The sequence below is a fragment of the Ciona robusta genome, chromosome 1, assembly GCF_009617815.1.
Source record: "Ciona robusta chromosome 1, ASM961781v2".
Lineage (NCBI taxonomy): Eukaryota > Metazoa > Chordata > Ascidiacea > Phlebobranchia > Cionidae > Ciona > Ciona robusta.
This window is the reverse complement of record NC_143235.1, coordinates 9218047-9246007: the sequence shown is the minus strand read 5'-3', so window position 1 is coordinate 9246007 and position 27961 is coordinate 9218047. Positions and strand designations below refer to the sequence as shown.

The window sequence follows — 27961 nt, the reverse complement described above, 5'->3', positions numbered from 1 at the left end:
GCGTAATTTTAGTTATGCAACGGCGAGCGTGCCAAGGTCTTTTAAGAGTCGATGCAAGGATCTCCGAGCTCATATGTTGATTCTGCTTATCTCGAATAAACAAAGCGAGAGAGGGTCGCTCAGTGTCACCACGGTAGCTTGCAAGTGATATTCTTTTGTGAGCTCTTCAACGTGATAGCAAGAGTTTGTATCGCGGTGTTTCGGCGCCCTTTGATTCGAGTGCTTTGGTGTTCTCGTGTGTACGAACTTTGTAAGCTCTTGGCACGCACTGGAACATTGGGTGTCGAGTTTTCAAACGAGATAGTGAGATCATGAATTATAGCGATTTCGTGAGTGGTGAAAGTAGGAAGCCGAGCCCTGGCTGAACCTTCTTTTATATTATTTATTATGTTGTTTTTTTTGTTTGTATGATCGATTGTATATTGCATTTTATAATTCATAATTATCCCAAAACGTAAATTATGTAATTTAAGAGTTTTGATAACTAATTTGTACACGTTGCTAAATGCAGCAAAACTGTAGCAGCCTTTTTTAACATTGGTTCATTCCGATTGTCAGTGGTAATATAAAACTCCATGTGCCTATATGGCCGGGTTCAATATTTGCCATTTGGGAACCGGCAAACCGCTTAAGTTTCCCCTCCAAACAAATCACAGCTCACGTTATCCGAATACGCTCCCTCGTCATAAGGCTGAGTTGTTGAAATTCCTGCGGTTGGTCGGAATACACTTGGACCATGGCAACCAAGGAACGGTTGCTGTGTATTGTATAAATATGAACGATTTTTTCGCTAGGCTAAGTGGAATTCTTTTGCTTGCAGGTTATATATATACCTCGGTTAGTTTAGGTGGACAATATGAAACTAGCTGTAACTTTTATTGTGGCACTAAACAGCTTGACTCTGGTGTCATGCTTCTCTTACCACAGTCGTCTTGCTAATGCACGAAACCAGAGATTGCCAAATCCACGTCAAATATACGAAAATCAAGAAAGTATGCTGAACCGTGGTCGGAGGGGCGGCGTTAGGGATCCCACACCCTTTCCAGCATACCCGTACGGTGGCTCCCAACCCCGGCAGCACATTGACAGCGAACCAAACCAACCCTACATTCCAAACACGTTTAATGATCAAGCCCAGCAAAGTCACAGCTCTTCAGGTGAATACGGCATGCTTTTATTAAGTACATAAACCCATTCACAAATCACGCGTGAAATTTCTACAAACCGAGTACATGGTGAAAGGTATTTCTATCATCTGTATTGTGTGCAAGTGGTCCGGCAGTCCAAAAATAGGGGTTCTGTAGGGTGTGGCTGTTGAGCCTCAACAAATAACCCTTTACCTTCTACACAGACAGTGCAAACGTCGGCAACGGCGCTCCAATTCAGCCTGCCGACTCATCGTCTGCTTCGGTCGATTCGGCAAACACAGCGTCGGAGCACAGTGTCCCATGCGATAAAACCAAGTGCCCGCCACTAAGAAATTGCATCAACGAAACGTCATCAGAAACCAACTGCTGCCCAACATGTGATCGTTCGGGTTGTCAGTGTGAAGGCTACCAATACTACGACTGTCTCCTCAATGGGTTTGTGTAAGTAGCTCCAATTCTCAGGTTTATTTGTTCAAATAATCCGTACCATTGTCCGAACGACCGGTTATAGATTTATATCGCACAATGAGGTGTTTTTCCTAAGCTCGGTGGGTGGGTCCATTCATATCGCCACAGCGAACAACTCCCGCATGTTCAGCGAGCGTCACTTCGCGATATAACGCGACAACAGGCTGTTTCTAATGTAAACATATTCGCTGACAATCTCGTTGCTCATCGGTGACGGCGCAACATGTAAACAGCTTGTGATGCGCCGGATCCGACATCTCAACTGCGATCAAAGCGTCGGCCAATTCGCATCGGGCGTGTTTGAATTCTTGGGTTCCGGTCCGGCCTATCAAGTCGGCGAGAAACGACAGGTACTCGCCTTGGGATCCACGGCTCCCGCGAGGACAAGGGTGAGGGCGTGTAACAATAGCCTCAGTGACGTACGAGGGGCACATAACGTCAGTACCGGCCTTCGGAACGCCACATTTATCCCACTCCCTCTAAACAGCTTAAACCCTGCCTACACCAACCGGACGCTATGTTGTACCCCACCCCCCCCACTGTGCAATATTTCACATTCAATAGCACTTTTTCTGTTATCGGAAAACGACGAACGTTTTCGTCCGGTCGGTTTGCCGTCGAAAAAATTCCAGGGAGGCAACGCGTCCGGTCATGTTTAACACTTGCGCTTTCTCCCGTACAAATATGGTCCTGCTATCCGTTATTACCCTCCAGCACGAATGTTTATTCAAGGCCTTTCGAGCCCTAAATCACAGCAATAAACGTTCCGCAAGTAATAACGAGCTACAATACCACACATGGCCGCAAGAATATATGCTACGTTGGCAGTGACGTTTATTTTTGTCTTACAGAGGCGGACTCGTCCCAGAAGGAGAGTCGTATTCTGTCGACGATGGAAGCACTATGTGCAGTTGTCCCATGGGTGGTGGTATGATAGTTTGCAGGTACTATGCCTAATGTTGTTATAAGTTTTATGTTCATCGTATGCACTTTATCCGTTATCTGCAATGTAGTTGCCAAAATACCCTATTTAAGTCACTGCAGCAAACATAGATACATCAACCACCCACATAACGTTTATAAGCGTGGTTGTTTTCGGTATTTTGTGGTTACATTGGCGAAAGAGCTATTTCACATGAAGTTTTGACCGCGACCGTCTTACCGTGCCTACGTTGTTTGCGTTCAAATCAATCATATTGTAGTTGATGTATGGTGCAAGGTTATTCAACTTGTTGGTGGCGTCCAAAGCTCCTTAAAGCTGGAAGAGGACCAGCCTTAATTGGCGCGGCGGTTTTCTGTAGATCCAATAATACTCGCACATGTTCTGATCGATTACATATGTTCGAATTCCACATAACCACATTTCTGCTGCTAGTGCGACGTCACCCAGGCTCGAACCCATATAATTAGCCTCAGGGTAACCCCGGCATTACAGAGGATTTAATTATAGGAGTTGGCAACAAACTTGCTGCCAAATAAGCCCATAAACCCTGCAATTTAACCTCGCATCTTTTTCCCAGCTTTCAAGTGAGTGGTTTCAACAGCCATGCGCGAACCCCTCCTAAAGTAGCATGTCCGAAACCGAGACCTTTCTGTATTGAAACTTACACGAGGCCGTCTGACGGTTGTGAAGAGTGTTTAGCGGTCGGTTGCGTTGGGGAGGATGGCCATAAATACCAAGCTGGCGTAAAGTAAGTCATACCCTTTTTATTACTTACCGATGTCACCTGTGCAAATTGAGCGCGATAAGCCCGTAATAGCTTTATCGTGCGTAATCGACACACTCACCACAGAGCAAAAGATTTTACAGTTTTTCCTACTTGTTTAACAGCTTTGATCGACCACCATGTACTGTTTGTTACTGCCCACCCGAAGGTGGCGATATCCTGTGTGCAACGGATCATGTTTGCCAAGAACGTATGGATCAGCGTGCAAGTATGTTAACAAAACTTTTTAACGTAAAACGTGTGTGTGTCCTGCAATATACACTCAAACTATACATCAAACACGCTAAATTAGTCGTTTTACTGCTATTTTATACTTTAACTGTATGATCACAATGCACTTAATAATAAGAAGAATTTGAAGCTGGTTAGTTATCTATTAAATGTCTTCGCAGATCCCCCGCAAACATCATTGGCATTAGAGGCCACCCAGCGAGTCATGCGAGATCCCATCGGTAACGAGGCTCAGTTGAACCAACAAGCTAACATCGGCGACCAGTCGTCGTTCACCAAAGGTTCAATAATTGCCGACGATGGTTACGATACTCGCTTCTTGCAGTCCGACTGGAACAAGTTTGGGTCTCCAGATATGTATCAGTCTAAAGGTGATACTGGAGGCGTCGGTTCCCCTAATACTGGATCCATGGTCGCCCCGCCGTTAGCTGACACACCTGATGCAAGCGACACGGCTGCAAATGCTGCTGCCGGGAATCAACGCAATTTTGGTGGATCGCAGTCTACTTCGGAAGGAGGAGATTCCTCCCAGGAGTCAAGCTATCTTCCCTATAATCCAGGTTCATTTGCAGCCCAAAGTCAACCTCTCGTACCCCCCGGATCAGTATATCCAAACTATGGTTTTAAACAGCAATACTCGCCGTACAACTCTCAGTACCCACCATACCCTTACCAGCAGTACCATGGCTACCCGCAGGGCCCTTCAAATGCAAACAATTTACCAACCAATAGCGAAAATACAGAAAACGAAGGCGAGCAGGACACAAATAACGATGCCACGAACCACCAAGCTGATAACTATCGATACGGACATGAATCCTCTGACGTTTCAGATCAAACTGGTGCAAACACAGCATCTGATGACACCGGCAATGGTGCTGACAACTCTCGATATTCACCCTACCCTCCAAACCAGCAATATCAACCGCTTCCAGGTTATGGTCTCAACTACCTTGGCTACCACGGCAACACTGCGGTTAAAACTGGCAGCACTGGTGCAGAGGGTCAAACACCTGAAGACGGCTCCGATCTCACTGAAGTGAGGCCAGATGACGAACAGTCGCGTTTGAACGGTTATCTCGGTTACCCTCAATCGTATTTGAACCCGCAATATGGGAACGGGCGATCCCCAGAGCAAACGGGCGACACAAGTCAAACATCAGATGGTTTAAATTCAAGATTGCCTTCAAACCCAGCGTTCCCACATTACGCACAATACCCAAGCTACCTTGGCCAACCATACCGTGCTGCTGCCGGAGATAAACTTACCCCAGACAACGAAGGCCTTTCTAACACCGGCATTGGTAATCAGAATTTCCAAAGCCTCTACCCATCTTCGCATGGCACGGGACCTGTCGATTCAAACGCAGTTGGTGGGAATTCCCAAAACGCCCAACCCAACGATGGCCTCAGTGTGAGCGACAGTTATGGAGGATTCGGACAACGAAATCCAACACAAAACCTGGGCTTGAACTTTCCGTTACCGCCTTACCATAATGCCGGATCCCAGGGGACGGACTACTATGGAAACACAGAGAACTCGGATCAAACCCGCAACGATGACACCAACGAAGCGAACCCTGACATACAACTTCCACCTTTGAGAAATGTGCGTTCCGGTCAAGTGGTTGAGTAAGTGTCTCCAATCATTTATAGTTTGTACAGCGGTATCACACAATGTAAACAAACTTTATCTTTTGTTTTGTTAGTTCGCAAGCTTTTATTGATCAACCTGAGACCACGACAACGTCAACCACAACGACCAGCACCCAACCAACCACCACAACAACAACTACAACGACACCAACTACAACAACAACACCAACTACAACGACAACACCAACTACAACAACTACACCTGCAACAACAACAACAACTACAACGACTCCCACCACCACTACAACGACCGTAACACCCACAACTCGCAGCACAACAACAGCCACCATCCACCACCGACATAAAATCCATCGCATTCATGGCGTTGACAGAAACGTACACAATAACTCAGGTGAGTCTAAAACACGGTATTAAGCACGTTTATAAAGATAGTTATGTACCGCAGTTTCGGTCTCTCGTGTATGTTTTGTAATGCGAAGCGATTTATAACTCCACGCGTCTTACTCTTTCACTTTAATTGGCATCGCTTTGCCAAAAAGGAATTCTACGCTTTCTAAATGCGCCTGGGGTAAAGGGGTGAATGCCCTGACCAGGCGACCTCTAACTCGACTTCATTGGCATGCGTTTTGTCACGTTCTTGACGTTGATACATCTCATTCCTGGGCGGCTGGCGGAAAGCCTTCAGGTGTCATGAAAAGGCAATTGAACCCCTGATGACATATCTCCTGTCGCCTTGCGCACTTGAAATGGTCAAACGAGTGACCACTTTACATCAAGCACCTCTTGCCTACGTCACACCGTCCAAATGCGGAACTGTTTTTTTACTGCTGTTGCCTCTGCGTAGCGCCAATGCCGGAAACGTAGTCTGAAAAGTCAACGGAAACGAACCGTAAACGTGATTTTGCAGGTTTCTCATCTACATTCCGAGATATGTCGCAGTTTCAAAGGCAGCTGCTACAAAGCAGTATCGGGTTGCTCTGTTTACACTGCAGGCGGTCGTGGCGACCGGTTAACTTGCCTCTTGGTATGTTTATTGGCACATCCGCCACCATTACTCACACATACCGGGTCTATTATTCGCGGTACTTTCTCAATGTCTGGCGGCGAAAACCTAACGGAAAAAGATCGTTATCTCGCTGCCGTGTAGTTTAAAGTTAAGAAAAGATGGTTGGATAGATCCGAAGGTATGAGAGAACCACCGAAGGCGGTCTTTTTTGTGGAGGTTTCAGCGGAACTTGCAAAACCTCAAATCTCTTAATCTGCAAAGGTCGCCGACGAGATCTCACGATTTTGGATATGCGAAGGGGATAGATTCCCTAAAAAGTAGAACGGGTGACGTTATCTCTTTCCGTTTAAGCAACCGACACGGACCTTTTAACATACGGGGCTTCGTGACGTAGCTTGCAGCTGGACCATCACACTATCCCCGCGCGCTTCAACCGTCACATTGTTACCAAACAAAGGAAGCTTTGATTGCAAGCTACTACGTAATGTGTAAGAGCTTTGTCCTCCATCATTGCCTGACGGGAATGAGTCACAGCAACAACTGGCGATTTTAAATTGATAACCTCGGACGTATACATCATGTACGGTTGAAGTAACGCGTTTAACAGTTACATAAACAAAACGCCAAAACATAATATTTGTTTGTTAGTCTGCTGAGGGATGAGAGATTTATTTTTAAAAAGGAATTTGCCACCAAGTTAGTATTTACCTTCATACTTAAAATACCACCATTCTAAATCGGTGGCTTCGCAAATTGAGCTTTACATCTGCCTCCTAACACAAGTTTGTCAGCTAAAGCTCTCCCAGCGTCGCTATGTACACGTTCATGGGGCCAAGCCCATTTAACGCACAAGTTTTTACAGCTTCGACTGCTTGGCTAATTGGTTCCGGGCCGACACTGGCCAAATATTTGGTGACCTTTACGCCGACTGTCCCCGACAATGCTTTCGGAGCGCCCCGGATATTCTTTGCTTGAAATAATTGCCTTCAGGACTACCCTAGAAGCCCACCGAGCGCCGCTCATCCCGACACTGATAGTGATCAATGCCGCACTCGTCCTTGTAAGACCGCGCTAATTCCGTCAAAGGCCATTCTACATGGACGATCGAGGGTAGTTCTAAGGGCGCTTGTTACATATTCATGCCCACTAAGTGCGTACGCCCTCTTTAACAACCAGGCTTTCGCCATACAACAAAGCAGTCTTTATTTCACCCGGTGAGCTTCCCATGCGTCAGAGAACAGACCATTAATAATCGCTATCTCTTAAGAGCTTGCTCAAATCCCACCCAAAACACAACATATACCGAGGCGTCGTTTCGTGTCACTAGACCAGTGGCCAAAACACACCACAGTAAACGAGTAAGTTAACACTGATGTTGTATCTATTTTAACCAGTGACGTCTTTGCGGCAAACGACACTTCCGTGTCAATTACTATTTTACAGTTAATAACTTGTAACGGCCAGGTTCCAATTGCCATTTAGCCAATAACCACCTCCGCACAATTCTGTGGCTGTATTTGCTTAACACAAATCTAAACGACAGACATGTTATTTGAGGTTAGGAACAATATCTTGTTTAACCTTGTATAACATGAGTGTGGGGGGTTGGACTTTTGCTATTAAATAGTGGTTGGAGAGTCATTTCAGCGAACACGATTCCCACCACATCAGTGAATGCAACCGCAACAGCATATAGCACCACGTGCGTTGGTAGCGGTTTCGAGGGAATGCGTTTATCAAATACCGCGCTTTAAATCCGCGTCCACAATTAAATGGAATATTTGCTCTCCCGAAGCGCAAATTCAACGAAAGTGTGCAGAGATTTTCGCCGAAGAGCTGGAGTGGGACCTCACGGAGCTTTTTTCATCCTTTGCTCCGATGCCAGACTTGCGGCACAGTTGGGTTCCGAATCAAATCGAATTCAGGACCAGTGTCGGTCACGTGGCAGCAACAGTTTGGAATTCCATAAGTTGCAAGCCTTTCAGGGTGCTTTTGTCACCATGCCGACCACATACATAACAAAGGCGAGTTTAGCGTTTGCTATAGCTTTGCCCTTTATTGGATAGTGCGTTACATTTCAAAATATCGTCTTAATAATTTACTCCCTTCCTCGATCATCGGCGTTCGCGACGCTGCACGAAGCAGATTTATCCCGCAGTGACAGTGACGGTGCACGTATAAACCAATCAGCCGATGACAAGCACCAGAGATATGTTAGAACAGCTCCAATCGGGAAAATACCTGCCTCGTCTGGACCGCGATACGACAAGCATTGTTTCCAAGCTGAGGCCATCGTTCAATTTGCCATCTCATGTTACTTATCTTCTCGCCACGAGACCTATGTTGCTACATATGCTTATATCCACATGCATCGGTGCCTTGCCTCGCGGGATTTCGTGGTACGCTGTGCTGAACCGATGTGTGTTTTACGACGGGAAGTGCTAATGCAGGTTTCCGTTGACACTCACTGTCGTCCTTATCTTAAGGCAGTACTTCGCGCTTCAAATTTTTAACGACGACGATTCAAATCCCTTCACGAAGAGTTGACGACTCTCATTTCAGTCCTTGCCTTGTACGCGTGAAGTCGAGTAGCGGGCATTATATACACAGCTTCTATTGCAGCAAATTGCGTCTGTTTTGCAAATACTTTCAAGTTCTAATTTATCCGCAGTCTTATGTTAGATTATATGTGCTTACTGATCAAGTTAAAAGTGTGAAAATGTTTATAAACTTCGTGCGGGTACTTTTATTGCTGACTTTCTCGTGTCTCGTGCACTGTCAACTCCCAGGTTTGTAAAGATTAACATCAGATTTTAAGTTTTTACTTCCAATTCACATATGGTAGCGTAGGGAAAGATGGGACACTTTATCACATAATATTCAAATATCTTGATCGTGTTTTAGACAAATTACCAACGGTCTTTGTGAGTCGTGAGGATACGGTTTTATAATTCCTTTTTTAGTACCAAATGAGACGAGAAAGTAGAATAAATGGTGTTCCATCTTCCCCCACTCCACTGTATAAACTTAAAATATTCCCTTAGTAAAAGTCGTTATTTTTTATTTTAGAAAGCTTCGAAAATGTTCTTACCGCCTGCTGTTACCAAGGAAAGCAGTTTGCGCTAAGTCATGACAGCTGTCATGGCATTCCAGTTACCGTAACTTCCTACACCCAAATCTGCGCTGTGGCTCAGGTAGGAAATTCCTCTGTGGTTATAATCGTTCGGTTTTGATGTGCGTTAATGCGTTTTAATTACATTACCCCGTGTATGTTGTGGCAAGCAATTCGTTCATGTCCAATTCCTTCCAATACACTGTGGTGCCGCGATGGCTGCAGCAGCCAACATAAATAACTATTATGCAAAGCGCAGGCATAATGCGTTAGTGTTCGATATTACATTACATAATGAACTTGGCCTTTCTTGCAAGGTTTAGTGAGATGGCTTGCGGCGACATATATAGTGTACACTCCAATCATAGCCCTGTATGTCGGGCTAACAGTATCAATAGCGGTGCTTAGTATTTTAAAGTTTTTCGGTTTATTTTGCTGCCCGCACGAGTCTGTTTCGGAAACAAGCCGCTGTAGCAACACGTAACCGAACATAAATTCCCTGCAGGAGAAATGCTGCCTTGAGGCGGAAGAACAAGAAACCTGCAACCGCGGAGTTGCGACCGCTCGAAGCATGGCAGTATGTGACGCCCCTACATCAATCCGCGGTCAATGCGAACAAGACGGTTTCAAAGTGAGTCATACATAAGTTAATAAAGAAAAAAATCACACAACAACCGCGTGTGTCAGGTTTTGTTTACAAAAATCGAATGTTTGTTTATTATTGCTGTCGAAAGCGAGCATGATCGCGCGTACCAGGATTACGCAATTAGGTCATTGTGTTATTGTATTACTTCCGCCGGTAAAGTAAACAGTAAACACTACCCCTGCTGTACACTTGGGCCTGAATTTTGGTGTTGTTATTTCTCGATAGCCCACGAGACGTGCGATTTTACATCACGCCTGCTTCTTGTATCTTCTGCCAAAGATACGAGCTTAATGTGGACTTAATCTACGCTTAATTAGATTTGGGACCATTAGCTTTGGTGCGTCACTCGTATGCAGGTGAACGGGCCCATCAACCTCTGCCTTACTGACGAGGTCTGATCCGATTAAAGATGACCTTATCGCTGCTAATCGTGGTTCTAATCTCTCGTATTGTTCTTATAACCCGGTATTACTCAACTATGCTAACGAAGCGGGAGTGTCACCGACTTTTTTAAATACCAAAAGTTCATGTCTGTTTTTTTTTTATTTTATAACAGTTTGCATTGTGATGTAACTAACTTCAAAATTTTACTTACAGTCCTGCTGCGATTGCTGTGCTCTTGGGTTGAAGGCTTATGGTTTATCCCTCAGCTGCAGCATGGAGATCCTTGGTAAGTTGTGTGCCAAGCTAAGAAGCTAGTATTACGTTGGTTGTCCTAATGCAGTTAAAGCGTCGACAGGTGCCGACGAACCCGCCAGGAATATGCGTTGTATTAGCATCACGCAGGGTGTGTTTGTGTTTTCGTTGCTCAAGTTTGGCACGAATGCTTGACAAGGTATCGCGTTTTTTCGCAATTCGCAGACGTCGTTGATTGCGTGATGAACTACCGTGGCCTCGAACGTCTGAAAGTATCGGTGGGCGATGACAGCCGTGGGTTCGATGTTTGAAAAATGGTCGAATTCGCGAAGGTGTTGAAGTGCGGTTAGACAGATAACCCGGCTGCTATTTCATTTCCTAGAAAGATACGATCTCGACTTATCTCTTTACGAGTTCAATTTCAAACAGCTGATCAAAAAGCGTAGAATTTTCATTCAATTAACTAATCCGCAAATCATTTGACGTTATCCAACCGGCGTGTTATGCTGTCGATTATCCTTAGATGTGCCGAGGCTTTTAAGCCACAAATAATTCGATTGTCCCTCATATTTCACGCATCTGATAGTCACAGGAGAAATTAGTTCTTTCATTGTTCGTGGGGTTCAATTATTCCGAGGCATGCAAGGAATCTGTTTCCCGCACTCGTTGGTGCAGCAGAGCGTCAACGATATGTTATTTTTATCCGCCGCATCGGATGAAAGCAAGGAATTTGTGGCTGCGTTTAATTGTTTGTAAACACGCCGGGTCGTCCAAGAACCTCAAGCCCTATGGTCCATATATGCTTAAGTAGTGCGCTATTATTAACGGACCCGACGGAAGGAGCATTTCACACTTGAAGTATTTAGTCAAGCTTTTACTTAAAGCTCCGGACAACAACAGGCACTACTTAATAGCCACCACCACAGCGTCTTATAGTGGCAATTTATAGAAAATACAGCAGATAAAAACGTCCGCACATACAAACATAATTTGCATCTGTTTCGCAATTTCACGGGAAACGAAAACGGTAATTGTGGGTGTTTTTATTTTTCTCGTAAAAGTTTTTATCTTAAACTAGCGCTGGTGTAATGGGACTGTGTTGTTTTAAAGTGAACGCGACCGGGTTAAGGTTCCAATCTGTGCATATACGTCTAACTTCACACGACATTTAGACCTTCAAATGCCTTTCACTAAATTGGTGATGACCCTTGCTTTGCAGGCGAACCGTGCAACAGTGCTTACTCGGAATGCTGCAGGACAGGCCCCCTTACCACCCAACCAGGAGATACAAGTAAGTTTAATTTTTTCCACGAATTCCTGGGCGTATTTATTCCACCCGTGAGAGTAAGCTTTGTAATTTGTTTGTTTCCAAACAGCTGAGACGTCAACTTCAACTGCGAAGTCTGCGCGTCTCAACACGACTCCGGCTACAGGTATGTTAAAAAGCTTGCTGTTGTTTATCGGGTTTCGGTATATTGAAATTATTCTATAGAGGCGTGTCGTGGATAATCAGCTGAGTTGGTTTAAGGATTCGGTCGTGCGTTATCGCCTCGTTTCGGGGTCACTTCGGTCAGTATCAACTTACCGATACCTGACAATATTGCGCAGTGGGCGAGGCGTTGCAAGATGGCTTAGAACTTTGTCTTTGGCTTATCGGGTTCGGCTATGTTAACTGGGACATTACCGCTGGGAAATTCGCTGATGTAACTTTAAGAGCGTTCTCGTGAGTAAGCTCGTCAACGCGGTTAGAATGATGTGTTTGTGTGGTAAACTGCTTCGTCGGCGTGATATGGTTGCCAGTCTTACTCCTACAGTATTTATGATATGTCATTCTCCCTTGTTTTCTTGTTGGTGTAGCTTGACTTCCGGGTGTTTTGGATTTGGTCTATTATGTTATAAACGTGTATTGACCTATACCGGACGGGAGGTTACTGTACGACCGCTGATACGATCTCGATATTCCACATTAACCGTCGCAGTAACTAAACGCCTTCAGCGTAAACAGGCCATTGAAGGTCATGCCATGAGAAGGGCAATCGACCTCATCTTATGACGACTGCTCATACACAATGGACACATTGATGAACCGAGCTATGGTCTATAAATACTGTATGACAAGCCTTCTTTTTCCTGCCTTATAAGGTCTCGAGATTTTTGCTTACGAAATTAGTTTTGGATTCAGTTAATGGAGATGTATAAAACTGAATCCCAGCGCGACCCGCCCAATTGTGATCTTGGCCACCAACTTGGTCACATTTTAATTCAGGACAAAATATATATCTACGTGTAACCCTGGTTTATCGCCACAAGCAGCAGGGTCATGAACTGTTATTCGTTTAAACTAACCAACCACAACAACTTTCGTAGTTGGGGTGCAGTGCGATTATAGATAGGTCACCGGTTGGCATTTCGAGCAACAAGGGAGGGTATGACGCATACAGGACCTCTTCTATGCTGCCTGTTTTGTATCTCGAAAACACTTGGGTTCCTGTTTTGATTCCAAATGCGACTGCAAGTTGCTTATTTACTTCGTGTTCGATTCTCATTTGGCAGAAACAATAGGTTTTGTCCCAGGCCGACTTGAAAGCGCCAAAACTCGCAGCTTAGCGGTCTCATTATCATCTTACTGGCGCGACACCTTTAATTATGGACAATTAATTGCTAAACCCCGATGCTCGTGTTGTAAACAGCAGAAGAACTAACCACGACCTCCCGTAACGTTGTAAGATTAATTACGTATGCGGTAATCGGGGATTGGTGACGTTTTCAATTGCGACAGCTGATCTTTTGCAGGGCGCGGTGACGTCACGTGGCTATCACTGACCGCTACATAAATATTTACGAAACAATTATCGCTGCTGTGCACATTGGAACGGGTGCGTAGGCAAAGGAATTTTCTTTGTTAACTCGGGGGTTAACAACATGTGCCGTTGTCAGTACCAAATGGCCAGCAATTCAATCTGTTCGCCAGCTTATGAGGATTTCCTGTTCGTGCGACGCCTGCAGCAAAAATAAAGCATCGAGTTCCGGATGTCCGACCGCGATATCTTCATCCGGCTTCAAATGGGAAATTGGGGATGCCGTATTTGAAGTAGTATCTTGTTAAATTTCTCTGCACGCGATGTTTGCCAGTGCTGTGTTGCAAAGGGCGTGACGTCGCAAAAGTTTGTTGTACTGAAAGATTGAAATCGTTGTGTGAAGCATTGGGCACGCTATTCACACAACGGGTACTCGTGTTTGGAAAAGTAGATAAAATGGTTAAACTATACAAGAGTCTACTCGCGTTGATCGAATACCGATCATTCAAGTTTCGCATTAACAACGATTTGCTGTTGCAAACAAGGCTAGCAGTCTCGTGTCATTGCACAGATTCTCAATCCGTTCCCCTGTGCTCGGTTAAAAGGACCTCCCGGCTTTCACAGCCCCCGGTGCTTGTCAATGCACATATCTTGTGCAAGGCGACTCGTTGAGTGTGAAAATTACGAAAACAACTAACGCAAACCAGCTTTCGCCCGGTTAAGCGGTTTCCACCTTCTAAACTGATGATTGAAGAGCCGACTTTGCGTTCCCGGCTCAGTAAACTCGTTTCGTTGACCGATACCAGCTTTCAGCGCCAAATTCCGACTAGCATGCGATAAGAGTCGCCGGCAGCTTTGCGGCCACTGCGGCGGTGGGTAGGTGTTTACCTAGAGATCCGCCGGTAAATATTAAGTAGTCACTTCTTTCATTATTAACTCTGCTGTGCAATCCGAGGTTTAGCATTCCATTCTCATGCCACCCTTTCTGCGTGCGATGGTCAAATTGCAATGGCCCACAGTCTCTCAAATCCCATTGACCCCATGATTGGTTATAGCGGCAATCCCCGGCGCCGTGTTAACCCACAAATATTCGCTGTTCATCAAAGACCGCCTTTCGCCGTGTTATGTATCAAACGAGCTGTGAGATTAGCGCGTGTGTCTTTGGGTAAACGAACCCTTGTCCCGTGTTTGCGAATGGATTACCACGGAATCCCACGGTCCTTGCTTTTCTCATGGACCCGACGCCTCGATCGCTTTTCATTAACTAGCAGTCTGCCATGGAACCCTGACGAACTTTACCGCGGACCCCCAACCAAGTTTGGTGTTGACCTTATTTACGTAACCACCGCACTCTTTAGCAGAAATCCATCACAAATCGTAATTTCGGCGCCTCAGATAACACAGTGTCACAGAAACCGAAGATAAATATAAATTATTCTGTCTGGCTGATCGCTAATAAGCATGAGAACTGAGTGAAATTCCAACTTCTCCACCCCTAAAGCAAATCGCTCTTGTTAAAGTTCAGTTATAACCACGTCACGGTCGATGCCGAGGTTTCAAATGTTCCGCTATATTTTCTCAGAGTTCACGGGACCGCGATGCGCCACCAGCAACGTATGCGACCACACTTGCACTGATACCAGCACTGGCATCCAGTGTTCCTGTAGGGAAGGCTACGCCCTTGAAGACGATAGTGTGACTTGCTCAGGTATGTGCGAAAAATATGCAGAATCCCTTCAGTAGTAAACAGTGATAGTTAAAATATACAATGCATAATAAATCATTCGTATGTAAATGTCAACCCGCCCACAGATATCAACGAATGCGTGCTAGCGACCCACTCCTGTGTTGAAGGCCAGATTTGCTTCAACACGCTCGGTAGCTTTACCTGTCAGCGACTCATAAGCTGTGGTACTGGATACGAGCTCACCGACCGCAACACGTGCGACGGTAAGTGGCCAACCCGCACATACCCCACCTGCTGAGGGTTTACCTTGCAATTCTGGACCTCGAGCTCTTGATCAGCAAAGGGCACATTTAAGTGACAGCGCCTTAACCGCAAACCGTTGCAGATATTGACGAATGCCAGCTGAACATCGATAATTGCGGGGACAAGCTCAACTGCATCAACATACGAGGCTCATTCCGATGTGTAGCCAAGTCTTGCGACGCTGGCTATTTCACCGACGCGGTCGGTGGTTGCATAGGTAAGGCTGGGATTTTGTGTGGAAAATAGAAATTATTGCTTAAAGAAAGCAATCCACCCCTAAAAATGGAAAATTATTCTTTACTTCTATACCTTTTGTTTTTATTTGCATATTCGCCAGATGATATTAAATTTGATCAGTGACGCACGTGATTCAATATTCTATGGGCCCGAACGCTTTTAGATTTGCAATTTACTCTGATCTCATTGATTTAACATTTAAAGACATTAAGCACGACCTTGTAGAATATTATGATATGGGAACAGTCGATATCATTGTCTGAATGAGGAAATGTTTTTCTAAAATCGAATTTCCATAGATATTGATGAATGTCGATCCGGAGACTATATTTGCCCCTCTGGGACGCACTGTCGGAATACACAGGGGTCGTACGTATGCGATTGCCCCGATGGTTATGTACTAAGTTCAGATCAACAGTCTTGTGAAGGTAAATAACATATTGGCAAAGTCTTAATTCGCCCGCATGTGACAGCAGTTAAATATAACATCGACGAAGCTGAAAATACATTCAGACCGCATGTGTGTAGACCCATAGATTAATAATGATTTTCCATCTCAGACATCGACGAATGTATCTTGGGAGCTCACGAATGCGCTGACGGCGAGACATGCGTCAATACAGAGGGAAGCTTTAATTGCATCCAACGTCCATCATTGACTTGCACGGCTGGTTATGAGATTAGTGACGACGGCGAGTCGTGCATAGGTAAGTCTCATGTTTCACCTAAAAAGCTGTACCTGGGTTTGGTTAACTAGACTTCCGTCAATGCGTTCAATCGGTTTGATATATTGCCCCTGTCGAAAGAACGTCCTCTCAAATATCCCGACCTTGGTGATTAGTTCGTTTTACTGTGGTTTGCAACCTGGGCCACACACAACGCGAAAGCCGCAAGCTTAACTTGCAGATTACTATTCGTTTGAATCGACGCTCCGCGACGTTGCCAACTCTGTAACCCAATAACTCCCTAACAAGCGACGTGTAATCGGTTTCCCGGGTCGGCTTGCACCACTTTCCCGTGAAAAGCTGCACTCGGAACGGATTTGGGCGGATCAAACCAATTCAGAATCTAGCAAACCACATATTTATGTACACAGATGTCAACGAGTGCGACCGCGGTACACATACTTGTTCCAGCGGTTCAACTTGCATCAACGAGGAAGGCAGCTTCAGATGCCAAGATCCAATTATATGCACACCTGGAACTCGCCCGAGCAGCAATCAACGCTCGTGTATTGGTAAATATCACGTTTGTGTATTTTTGAAAAAAAAATTTGTAAAGCCACCACATTATATCGGTGTAAAGTGGTTCAATTATCGGCTATTCAAGCTCACGGCAAAATATATCGGTTTCATTTGAACAGCTGTGTAAATTGCTATGTAAGCAGCTTGTATCGATGAAAGTGGGCGGTGCCGCTACCAGGGGTAAAACGATGCTTCTTTAGTAAATGTTTGCTGGATTTCGTGCGCAATTAGGCAAGAAGCTTTATTTATGGCTGCACTAGGCGAGCGCTGGACATAGGCAGCGAACCACATCTAATTCTCAACTAAATCCCTACTTACACACAAAACCATTCGCTCAAATGCCGCTAATTGAAAGGGAAAATGGGATGGAGAAAATGCAGAATGCGGTAAATTGGCATTTTGGCACAGAACTGAAAATCTGAGCTTAAAGGGGCCAAACAAACAGTTAATCTAATTTTAGACCAGCTTACGCCGCAACTTGGCTTAAGGTGTACAGTTCTTGAATGCCAAGTAAAATGTCGAGTGCTTATATTACAATCCTAATCGCTCCTTACGGAGATCTTCATCTGCTGAATTTTAACTTAGATATCGATGAATGCGAGGACCCTTTGATTCATCAGTGTGGCGAGGGCGCTCGGTGTGTCAATGTACCTGGATCGTTCAGATGCGAGTGCAACCGTGGCTACAGAACAACCTTCCAGGGTAGTCGCACCAGATGTCAAGGTAAAGTCTTTCAAATTAACCTGGCTAAAAAGTAACTAAACCCGTGGTAAACTGACAAATGTGAAAGCTCTGACATCGGCGGCGGAAACCATGACCCCTTTAACAGTACCTGTTACATATTTTCCAAGTTAATAACTTGTCTTGATTTGCCACCGTGATGGGGTAGTGTAGCAGTTAGTTCTGCTTTATTGCACCGTATACATTGCTGAAGCTACCACTGTGGCGATAAGAATACAGGAAGGCTTGCCGCAATAGATAATTACCTTGGCATACGTTTGCTTTTGCGGTGACTGGTGGCATTTGCCGACACATGGGTTAGTTTGGTTTACAAAATACAGATAAATTGGTTCAGCGAGCAGTGGTATTTAACCCTGGCCCATTTTGTTGACATTAAAAACCGCTTTCGTCAAACTAAATCCTTACGGCATTTGCACAATCCTTGCAGATATTAACGAATGCGCACTTGCGGCCGGAGAGAGATGCATGTACAGGTGCCGCAATTCACCAGGAAGCTATTCGTGTGTTTGCCCGAGTGGTTATAATTTGGAACGATTCGACGGAACTTGCACAGGTAGATTTGATTATTTTGACCAGACTTGGTGGCGACATGAAGTTTCGTATGAACCAAGAACTGTACGCAATGTTTTTTTCAGCGGTAAATTGTGCATTTAGTAGGGTGGGAGGTAATGGGACTTTTCAGTCTATTTCTCGTTTCATTTTAGTAGCCAAATCAAAGAATTGCAAAACCGTATTCGCGCGACTTCCATAGAGAACTTTGTTAACTGTTTAAAACATGATCAAGACATTTGGTCTGATGTGCTAAACGTGTCCCATCTCCCCCCACTGCACTATATATATATAGTGCATATATATAGTGCAGTGGGGGGAGATGGGACACCTTTATCACATATTATTCAAATATACTAATTTCTAAACAATTAGTTTGTGTGAGTCGTGAGATACGGTTTTATATTTGGTTAAATGTTCCTTGTTTGATACCAAATGGAACCTACTATACTTGGTGGTACAGTGCGCCTTCTTTTAACCGAGAACTTACATGTTTCCGTCGCTGCTATTATTTAAGCCGTATGTTTTCAGTTACATTAGTTTTTATTCATCAAACCTATTCTACAGATATTGATGAGTGTAATACTAATCAACACAACTGCAGTCGCTCAGAGACTTGCTTTAACACAAGAGGAGGCTTCAAGTGTGTTGAAATCACCTGCCCTGCGCATTACGCCAGACTTTCGAACCGGTAAGTTACACCGTTGTGCCCGATTCCCTGTTTGCTTGGGTTGATAGTGGCTGCTCAGTAGTGAACCACTATATTTTGAACGCGGTTATGAATGAGACGTTTAACATGTTTTGTGAAGAAATTTGCGGTATAAGTGGCTAATGGGGCGCGTTTGTTTTCTTTGCATGTTCACTGCCTGCCTTCCGCACGATGTTACACGCAAACACCTTGTTGTGGCGGCACCTGCTCTGCGACTGCTGGCTTCCAGAAAAAGATGCGTTCGTCAATCCTGCAAAGCGGCAACCAACAAGCGGTCGTGCATACGACTGCCGAAGCAGATTTCACACCACAACATCTCAGTGAGGAACAACGCTTCTCCCGGAACAACTTTGTTCAGAATGAGTTTAGCAAAAGGTTACCCGAAAGATCGATACTACTTCATGCTTACCAAGGGTAACGAGGATATGCTCTTCCGCGCATCTAAGCGTCGTTTTAAGAAGAGAAAGAGTGGAATAGTTTATGCTACGAGGAAACTCACAGGACCGAAAGATTACGTGGTCGACCTCACATTGAAGTTGTACCGAAAGCGAAGATGGGCCACCTTTATTTCTCGTTTATATATTTTTGTTTCGGAATTTCACTTCTAGTTTTCTCTACTTGACAGTCGGGCTGAATCAGTCGTTGTGCGGCACCTAGAGACAAAAAGAAGCTCCTACGCATCTGTATAGGAGGGCGCGAAGAGTCCAGATTAGGATTATGTACATAGCTGAATCGGCAAATGTAAATTACAAGTTTTCAAGCGCATCAGGGATTTCAAAATTACAGCATAACCGCTCTCACAGCACGCCAAACCTGATTTCAATTTCAGTGTTTTATCGTTTAGAGATCACTATTTTTTCGTCTTTAATGCAGTATTAGTCTGTCACAGCATAGATAGTAACACACATAAGCATTCGATGAGAAATTATCGGTTGCTGTTAACAAAGAAACTAAACTACAAAACAACACTGGTGGAAAATTATGTTCCCTTTTATTAATTGCCCCCTGTTTAAGATCTAATAACAATTTCTTTCCCTATTATATTGCCTTTGCGCATATTTTCCCATATAATGTGTGGGTTAAATACGTTTAAGTTCACTAATTCATTAACCATAGTCTAATCGTTCATCTCATTTTTTGCACATCGGCGTACCAAGCTGAGCGGACAATGCCGCTTAAGCCATATATGGTGAAGCAAATGGGTAAAGTTTCCCGAATGTTCTTACTGGTTCCTGCTTTTAGATTATTTATTTGCATCCTTGTTGTTTTTGCCGATGTTCCACGTTGTTTTAAGCTGCCTTGTACAATGTACACTTTGCATGTCACTCGCCTACAATGCCAATATGCTCCTACAGGCACACAGGCATCCAAATAAACCGACGAAAAAGTGGCTGCCTGGTTACGAAGCATGCGTGTTTTATGTTCACTACAAGTCCGATCACAGCCTTTTTGCTTCAAGGCTTGTAAGGGTTCTTGATATGACTGTCCGACCATTGCACAAAAGAAACGTTAATTAAATATCTGATCTTACCCGACTTTTCATTTCACGACTATAGCCAGTCTAGGGTGAAATGCATCAGAAAAACTTGCAACCCGATAACATGTCCCCAAGTAAGTTACCTCCATATACACGTGATGCTGCCTTCTATGTACAGACTTCGCCATTCGGAAACACTCCTTCGTTTGTTCATGGTAAGGCATAATACAAGTAACTGGCAGCTCAGTCAATAAATATTATTTTTTTGCAACTAATAGAGCCGTCAGGCATCCGCTATTGTTGTGCGTATAGTGCGTGGAAACGAAGCTGGGAAGTTTGGCATTCAAAACTATGGCAACCGAGGTATGTAACACATGAGATGAAATAAATAGTGGTACTGAGAATGATTTTTTGAGAAAAATACGAGTCTGAACAAAAATTTTATGTTAGCCTTGAACGTTATGGTAGCGCCAGGAATAATTGTAAATTGCCATGTTGCATATAAGTTATTAACAATGATTAATTTTCTACCCAGCAACATTAGATTTGGAGCACCCGATCGCGGGACCTTGGTTCACAGTATTATATTTGCAAGCGAGCGAGACGTCGTTAGGTGGCGGCAAGGAACTATGGATGGCCGTGGCATATGTTTATGTCTCGGAGTACAGTTTCTAATGTGTACATTTACCAGAACCGCTGTACAGTTTCTAATACCTGCTTTTATGTAGTTTGTTAACGCTTCTTGCACGCTAAAGTCTGTTGAAATATAAATTACGCCAAGATGCACAACGCCTATTCGAAATCCGTTATAAAACAAAGTTCTATTTCCCACTAGCAAGCACTAAAAACCAATCCAAATTAACACAACATATGTAATATGCGCGAATGACATTTTTAACACACTTTATGCCAAGGTAATGTTTGTTTATTGCAAAGCGCCACCAACACTAAACAGTGATGACACCCAGCCTATGACAGAAACAAATGAGAAGCTTCACTTAGTATGCAAGATAACAAAATGCGGGGTTAGAAACATATTAGTTACTACTGTTAGGCATTTTCACAAGAGGCTGAATTTTGTCTTCAGAAACAAAGCAAATACATTAAATAACTAAAACGAATCGAAAATAAACAAAACACCAACAGTAACATGTATCTACAAATACTTTAACTAAATAATCTCACAAAGCAATGGCAGGCAGTTAGGTTAACAGAAAGCTTTCACTTTTTTTGAATTGCAAAACAGTTTTAGATGAACATAAGTGTAAGCATATTAATGTGTAAAATACTGTGCAAAAACAAAGGTACTTTTTTCCAAGAATACTGCACATTGCAACATACAGGCAGAACTCATAATTACATACAGAAGGCAGTTTTTGGTCCACAATGATTCAGATGCTAGTATGGTTGAAATCTCCTATTTTTAGCAACATTGGTGTTTTGAATTATGAATAAAAAATAAAACTTGTGTTTTTAGTCCTCTTGCCCTAATTGCATTAAAACTTATGTATTTCGAATGAACAGAGGTGTTTAGTTTGTTTTACGTTTGTTTTTCTTCTTCACTTTAAGAACAGTGTAGACATCGTTCTTGTACACAACTTCAAACCAAGGTTTTGGATTAGCGCGGGCAACAGCACATGCTGGCCTTTTACCCTGAAAGGAAATAAAAATTCTTCAGTTAGAGTATTGATAAAAATGCCAGAATATATATTTACCACAAAATTATCCATCTGCTCATACTTGTAATGTTAAATACCTTTATTGAATTACAAAACATAAAACACAAGTGTTATTCCATACCATATTTTCTGGTTCTTCAATATCCCATATCTCTGGCATCTGACACCCATCTCTGGTCTTCCGGACACACCATGAGTCCTCCAAGACATAGTAGTCAACTCCCATTGCCTCTACTGTGTCTCGGACTTGCTCCAATGTTCTTCTGCTGTACATGGAGTAGACTTTCATGGTTCTTTCACGAAGACCTAACAACCAAAATAAAAAATATTAATTTGATTTAAAATCGGTTAACAATCAAAATTAACCATATACAATACATATATATGCAATATATGTTTGGAAGGGATTTTCAACTGTCTTATAATGTCATACTAACCATATTCAAAAAGTGTTAACACGATTTTATATAAGGATTATTGTTTTAATATACTTATTCACCATTAGAAAATTACTGATGTTGTTGGCTTAGAATTGTTGCACTTGTGGATTCTACATAATATCACTATTTTTTATAAATCTATTAATATCACATAAGCATGGCAGTGCAGTCCTTTAATACTACAATATTGTAACAGCCACTTAATTAGTCAGTTGTGTGTAAAATTATATGAGTTTAAAAAATTGATTTTTTATTTACCTGCATCTTCATAGTGAGGGTGATTTACAATCGGTCGCAAGCATGAGAGCTTTATGCTTGCCATAGTGGGCATGGCTCCAGCAAAGACGGCAGTTTTTGGTAAATTCTCATTGATGAAATTGAGTAACTGAAAACAATGGATAATTAATGTTGAATGGAAACAGGATGAATGGTGGCAATTTGCCATCAGCAAATGACAGTCTATTGTTGCTGCTACAAGCTTGACAGGTTATATTTCATTTAAATTACCAATTGTTTTTAAACGAATACATAATTTGGTATTTGGCTGCAAGAAATTATTGGTATTTCGATGCAAATCTCAATGAAATATGGAGGTTGTGATAAGGATACAGAAAATTCAATTTTACATCATTTGAGGCAAGGTTACCTGTTCATGTGGCCAGTTTTCAAACTCTCCAATTATATTCCATTGGTGGGTTAGATTTCCAATGCCAACCACGCATGCCATTGCAATTACAACACATATCATGGCTGAATGGCGCTGGCGGGAGCCAACAAAACTAAACAGTTGCCTGAAGAAAACAGTGGGTTATATAATGCAGACTAGAATTCATTGAGTAAGGTAACTCGATAATTGTTCTTGATAGAGGAGACTTTTCAGAAAGAGGCAGTAAAAGCTTTTTAGAGGCAATTATAGATTGCGTATTGGCCTGGGGCAGAAGAAGTCATAAAAAAACCTAATAAAGTTGTATACCTGTTAGCTAAGAGTGCTGAAGTTATAGCCATCATGGGGGTCATAAAGAGTTTAAGTCTCATGATAAGTATGGCCATACAAGTGAATGCAATCATCTGTAACACAGTGTACACAAGGTCTGCCATTGGTTTGCTTCTATGTGCGATGGCTTCTTCATCCAATTCAGGAACCTCTGTCGTTTCTTCACTTCCTTCTGCTTCCTTTTTCTCCTGAATTAAGTTATTATATTACAAAGATAACAACTGCTGCTTCCTCTATTTGAGTATTAGTTATTAACTTATTACCATATTATATATGAGTTAATAAGTATTATACAATAGGTTCACTTAGGAAGCCACGTTGCCACCACATTTGACTTCACCCAGCACCACAAAAAGAAGCAGTGACACTTATTTTAGAGACACCCAAAAACAGTTTTCTACACCTAATGTTAAAGTACCTTGTATTGTTCATATTCATACTTCAAGCATTTGAAAGCAAGAGTGCCAGTGACCACGAACATAGTTGGTATCAATAATGTCTTGCACAACTTTATCACAGTTTCAATCTCCAAAAAATCAAACTCCCTAAAAACAATAAAAAATGTAAAAAAGATTAATCTCACTTAATTGTAACAACCATATCAGAAAAAAAAGAATCTTACTTAGCACAGGTGTAAAGCATTGTGTGAAAGTTGTTGAAGTCAGAAAATTTTGACTTGAGAATTTCCCAAATATGGGCATCGTCAGCTGTCATAAGTGCAGTAGCAATCACTTTCTTCAATCCAAAAGTTCCAATCAACCAAGCAAAGCCCTGTGTTAGTGGGACAAATTTGAATGACTGTGCGTCAAAATAAACTTAACAGTTACTCAACAGATTTAGTAACAGTGTAGTAGATATTGATAATTACTTAAAAGAGCATACCAACCAAAAATAAAAATTTGTGTATGGATAGATATGCTCAAATGTAACCAAAAGGTAATGTCAAAGTTTGCCAAAACGATGTGGCTTTTAAAAAAATTGCTATACATCTTTTGTGCTAATTAAACCGAGCTCTTAAATGCAGCGATCCAGCGAATGAACATTTTATTATAAATTACCTTTACTAAGCATCTTAGAATTAAATTCTTTACTGCACCATCTATTTTTCTTTCAAACTTAACAATTGCATATATAGCAATAAGACTAGAGGCATAGAATGAGGTTAGAAGCATCTCGTTTCCAAACTGAAATACGAAGTTGGCCAGCAGAGCAATTATTTGAGCATGAATCAGAATCATGATCTGAAAGAAAAGATGATGTTATGTTTTTAGTTTATTCTTAATTCAGTTACTACTTTTATATTTTTTTTCGTATAATCGCTATCCCATGCAACATTTTAGATTGGAAATTCATGATAAATCAGTATGATAGGAAGATGTTTTTGTATGTATTTTAAACAAGTAAAACTTGGGACTAACTCTTAAAAACATTGGCAAATTGTGTGGCCTCTGCCTCTCTGGCCAAGTAAAGGGGCACTTTTTCTCACAGTAGGAGGAATCGAATACAGTGAAAATATTTAGTCAATATAAACTACACCATGAGTCAATTTTTCTGGAATTCCAAACTTTCCTCTTACCTTCCATGATCCAATGAACTCAAGCATGTAAAGAGCAAACACGCAAGCACTTTGTGTAAGCAGGGCAAATTGGGCAAACTGCCAAGGCAACATGAAGAAAAAAGCTGCAGCGCAAATTGCACTCATGTGTCTATTAAAAAAATAACAATACAGATTAGATATTACCATGTGCTGTAGAAATACTTGTGAAATAAGCAAAACATCATGAAATAAAAATTGTAATGTGCATTTCACAACAATCTTACTTATAATAATCTGGCTTTTGGCATTTGATCATGTATGTGACCAGAAGCAGCTCCAGAATAAGGAACGGGAAGGAATAACTTTCTCTCAAAGGAGGAGTCCACATAACCCTGGTTGCTTCTCCATGGTTGAAGAAATAAAATGCGACACAAATAATACCTGAAAGCAAAAAAACAACATAAAAAATGCTATACAAATAATAGGCTATACTGAGAACACCTCAGAACCTAGCTTACCTCCCCATAATGAATTTCCTGATATGTACCAGCCATACAGAAATACAAGGGACATCATAACACTATTGATCGCATAAATGCAGTTCACATAGAAATAATGTGGGTCTCCAATTCCTTCACAGCTGTTAATGGGTGGCAAGTCTCCTCTGTTAATCTGAAAACACAAAACAGCATACAGAAAAACAATATTTATATGATGTTTGTTGGCAGATTTTTTTTGTTTTAAAAAGGGCAGTTATGACTATGAGTATGAAATAATGAGAGCCAATACCTTCCAACATGTCATTGTTTTTATTTTGCAAGCTTTTGTAAATGAATCAAAAGCTCTGTACACTGTGCCTATGATCAGTTCTGGGTACAAGTTGAACCTCTTCAATACATTAATGGTGCTTGGATACTCAGTAATGTTGTCATACACAATCTGCTGCATACCGTTGAAGGCTGATGGTGCTGTGGAAAAGAATTTAAAATCAAATATATGTATAAATATGCAATACATGGTTGTAAGAGATTTTTCACCTGTCCCATGAATTAGATTTAGATTACCCATATTCAAAAAGTGTTTATTATGCTAGTCTAAGCAAAAGTTGGTGCTTACCCTCAATCATGGTTTTATAATAAGAGTAGTAGAGACCCATCTCAGTTCGAAAAGTTAGGTCTCGTTCTAATGAAGACAAGTGTGAGAAATGTCGATCATTTTCAAACATGGCCCAAATATGAAGTCCGTGAAGCCACCCACAAAAACCAGCCAATAGAAAAGCAACAATAACCCAATTGTTTAGGAAGCTCTTCCCAGATGCAGTTGGCACAGGGGATGCAGTTTCTTTTCTTGGCTGTCGTTTGCTGTTTTTTTTAACAGAGTCGCCATTAGAGCCAACTACTGCAGGTTTACCTGCTTGTTTTCGAACCATGTTTACTAACACTTAAAATATTAAACCTAGAAAAATATCCCAGCACCATTAAATTAGGTTTATGTGTTATTGCCATATTCGTTAAAATATCGACCAAGTCAAAACGTAAACAAGTTTGCTTGCACGCGCAGAACGCCTTGCAAACAATACGTAAGCGCTTGTCAAACTGTGTGTGTGCACCAGGAAGCGCATGACTGAATACAACTAATATGTACGCTAAATAGGCGCTCCTTTCCGTTGATTATTTGCTTTGGTGTCTAAACAACTATACACACCTGCATCTAGCGCAGAAGTCGCGATTACCTAATCGTAATCCTAAGCTGCTTGAACTTACTACACTACTACAGTAACATTTGAGACTATCTCAGCGACTCAGCAGTAACTCTATCTTTGCTACGCACGTATATCGCAGAGATGCTGACGTGTAGAAAGTAACGCTGACTAATGGTATCTCTCTCCCTCTCTGGTGACGAATGCTTATAATCGCGTATGCTAGCGGCTTTATCTGTTCACTTCTTTTGATAATAAACGATCACGAAATGTCGTAAATGACTAGATGAAAATAAAGGGAATCGAAAGTGTTTACCAAGAAACTATTAACGGAGTCAATACCAAACGGCAAAGGTGCAAGGGAAAAAGGCAATCTAGGTGACATGCTCGTTTTCATGATCAAATTAGAAGGTAAGCAGGTTTATGTAGTAGCAGACACTTGCCCTAAGGCAACCATCAAAACGATACGAAATGTTGAGAATACGATAAAACGTTACCACAGAGTTAATAATCTAATTTTTTAAATTGCGCAAAAAAAATCCGTAAAATCGAGGCTAATACTTAAAAACAGTTAAAATAATGAATGACAAAAATAATCTTTATACGACGCTTATTGAGCTTAATTCTATATACACATGTCAATTAAGTCGGAGTATCTGCTTCCAACGTTCTTGGTACACATGTAAATCAACGAAACTTCCCTCAAAGATATTGCCGCTTATGTGGTATTGCAAGAAATTATTGGCTTCTTAAACAGGACGCTATAACTGGCTCTCGCTATTTCGCATAAAAAGTTAGTCTTGTTGCTATGGTGGTATCGTCCCCGGCAGTTGCGTTTTAATATCGAAAAAATATCATATTTATGTAATTATTGCAGCATGAAAACAAGGAAAACGAAGATATTCTGGACAGTTAGATGAAACGTAGATTCAGTGGCACTTAGTAGTTATAGAGCACGGCCTACTAGAGATACCGTGTATAGAGCCAATAAGTTCACTGAAACAAATGTTTCTCGCCTTTAAGCAATAAATACAATTAAATGCCAAAATTTTACTCATGAGTAGCATTTGTACTTTTTATTACTGCCGTAGATAATGTAATGATAATGTGTTATATTATATTATTATATTATAGTAGGTTGGGGGAAGATGGGCCCGCCCCTTAATTTTATTTTCTCGCCTTGTTTGTTGGTAAACAAAGAACATTGTTAATTGTTGATTAAAACACGATCAAGGTGTTTGGACATTATGTGCTAAAGGTGTCCTGTCCTCTCCCA

At 42.2% G+C, this 27961-nt stretch overlaps 2 protein-coding genes across 3 annotated transcripts; one reads left to right on the top strand and one right to left on the bottom strand.

Annotated features, from left to right (window-relative positions):
* The first annotated feature begins 799 nt into the window (after window positions 1-799).
* LOC149742846 (uncharacterized) lies at window positions 800-21457 on the top strand. 2 transcript variants are annotated; one of them, XM_089894050.1, is made up of 24 exons: window positions 802-1157; window positions 1352-1589; window positions 2468-2560; window positions 3137-3307; window positions 3448-3551; window positions 3736-5206; window positions 5284-5582; window positions 9267-9391; window positions 9815-9940; window positions 10553-10625; window positions 11811-11882; window positions 11968-12024; window positions 14972-15097; window positions 15202-15339; window positions 15462-15596; window positions 15916-16044; window positions 16177-16323; window positions 16713-16853; window positions 17446-17583; window positions 18029-18154; window positions 18718-18841; window positions 20416-20551; window positions 20615-20699; window positions 20872-21457. In XM_089894050.1, the coding sequence occupies exons 1-24, from the start codon at window positions 857-859 to the stop codon at window positions 21009-21011; spliced, it is 4695 nt and encodes a 1564-aa protein (XP_089750176.1). In that variant the 5' UTR covers window positions 802-856; the 3' UTR covers window positions 21012-21457. The 2 variants fall into 2 exon arrangements, with proteins under 2 accessions (XP_089750175.1, XP_089750176.1); XM_089894049.1 differs by lacking the exons at window positions 20416-20551; window positions 20615-20699; window positions 20872-21457 and adding an exon at window positions 19089-20249 and having other exon boundaries at window positions 800-1157.
* On the bottom strand, window positions 21240-26468 carry LOC149742845 (protein C-mannosyl-transferase DPY19L1-like). Its single transcript, XM_089894055.1, has 13 exons — window positions 26103-26468; window positions 25776-25954; window positions 25505-25658; window positions 25271-25427; window positions 25026-25155; window positions 24508-24690; window positions 24072-24220; window positions 23868-23994; window positions 23429-23637; window positions 23102-23246; window positions 22714-22840; window positions 22137-22321; window positions 21240-21989 (listed from the first exon to the last, which is right to left on the bottom strand). The coding sequence occupies exons 1-13, from the start codon at window positions 26413-26415 to the stop codon at window positions 21867-21869; spliced, it is 2181 nt and encodes a 726-aa protein (XP_089750181.1). The 5' UTR covers window positions 26416-26468; the 3' UTR covers window positions 21240-21866.
* Between the last annotated feature and the right edge of the window lie 1493 nt (window positions 26469-27961).

Bases quoted from the DNA above. Each gene is read 5' to 3' on its own strand.
- LOC149742846 (XM_089894049.1), top strand. From the start codon at position 857: ATGAAACTAGCTGTAACTTTTATTGTGGCACTAAACAGCTTGACTCTG. The intron at 9,392-9,814 runs GTAGGAAATTCC...AATTCCCTGCAG, and splicing joins AAATCTGCGCTGTGGCTCAG to GAGAAATGCTGCCTTGAGGC. The intron at 16,854-17,445 runs GTAAATATCACG...ATTTTAACTTAG, and splicing joins CAATCAACGCTCGTGTATTG to ATATCGATGAATGCGAGGAC.
- LOC149742845 (XM_089894055.1), bottom strand. From the start codon at position 26,415: ATGGTTCGAAAACAAGCAGGTAAACCTGCAGTAGTTGGCTCTAATGGC. The intron at 25,659-25,775 runs GTATTGGCTCTC...TTGTGTTTTCAG, and splicing joins AAACAATGACATGTTGGAAG to ATTAACAGAGGAGACTTGCC. The intron at 24,221-24,507 runs GTAATTTATAAT...CCACTAACACAG, and splicing joins TTCTAAGATGCTTAGTAAAG to GGCTTTGCTTGGTTGATTGG.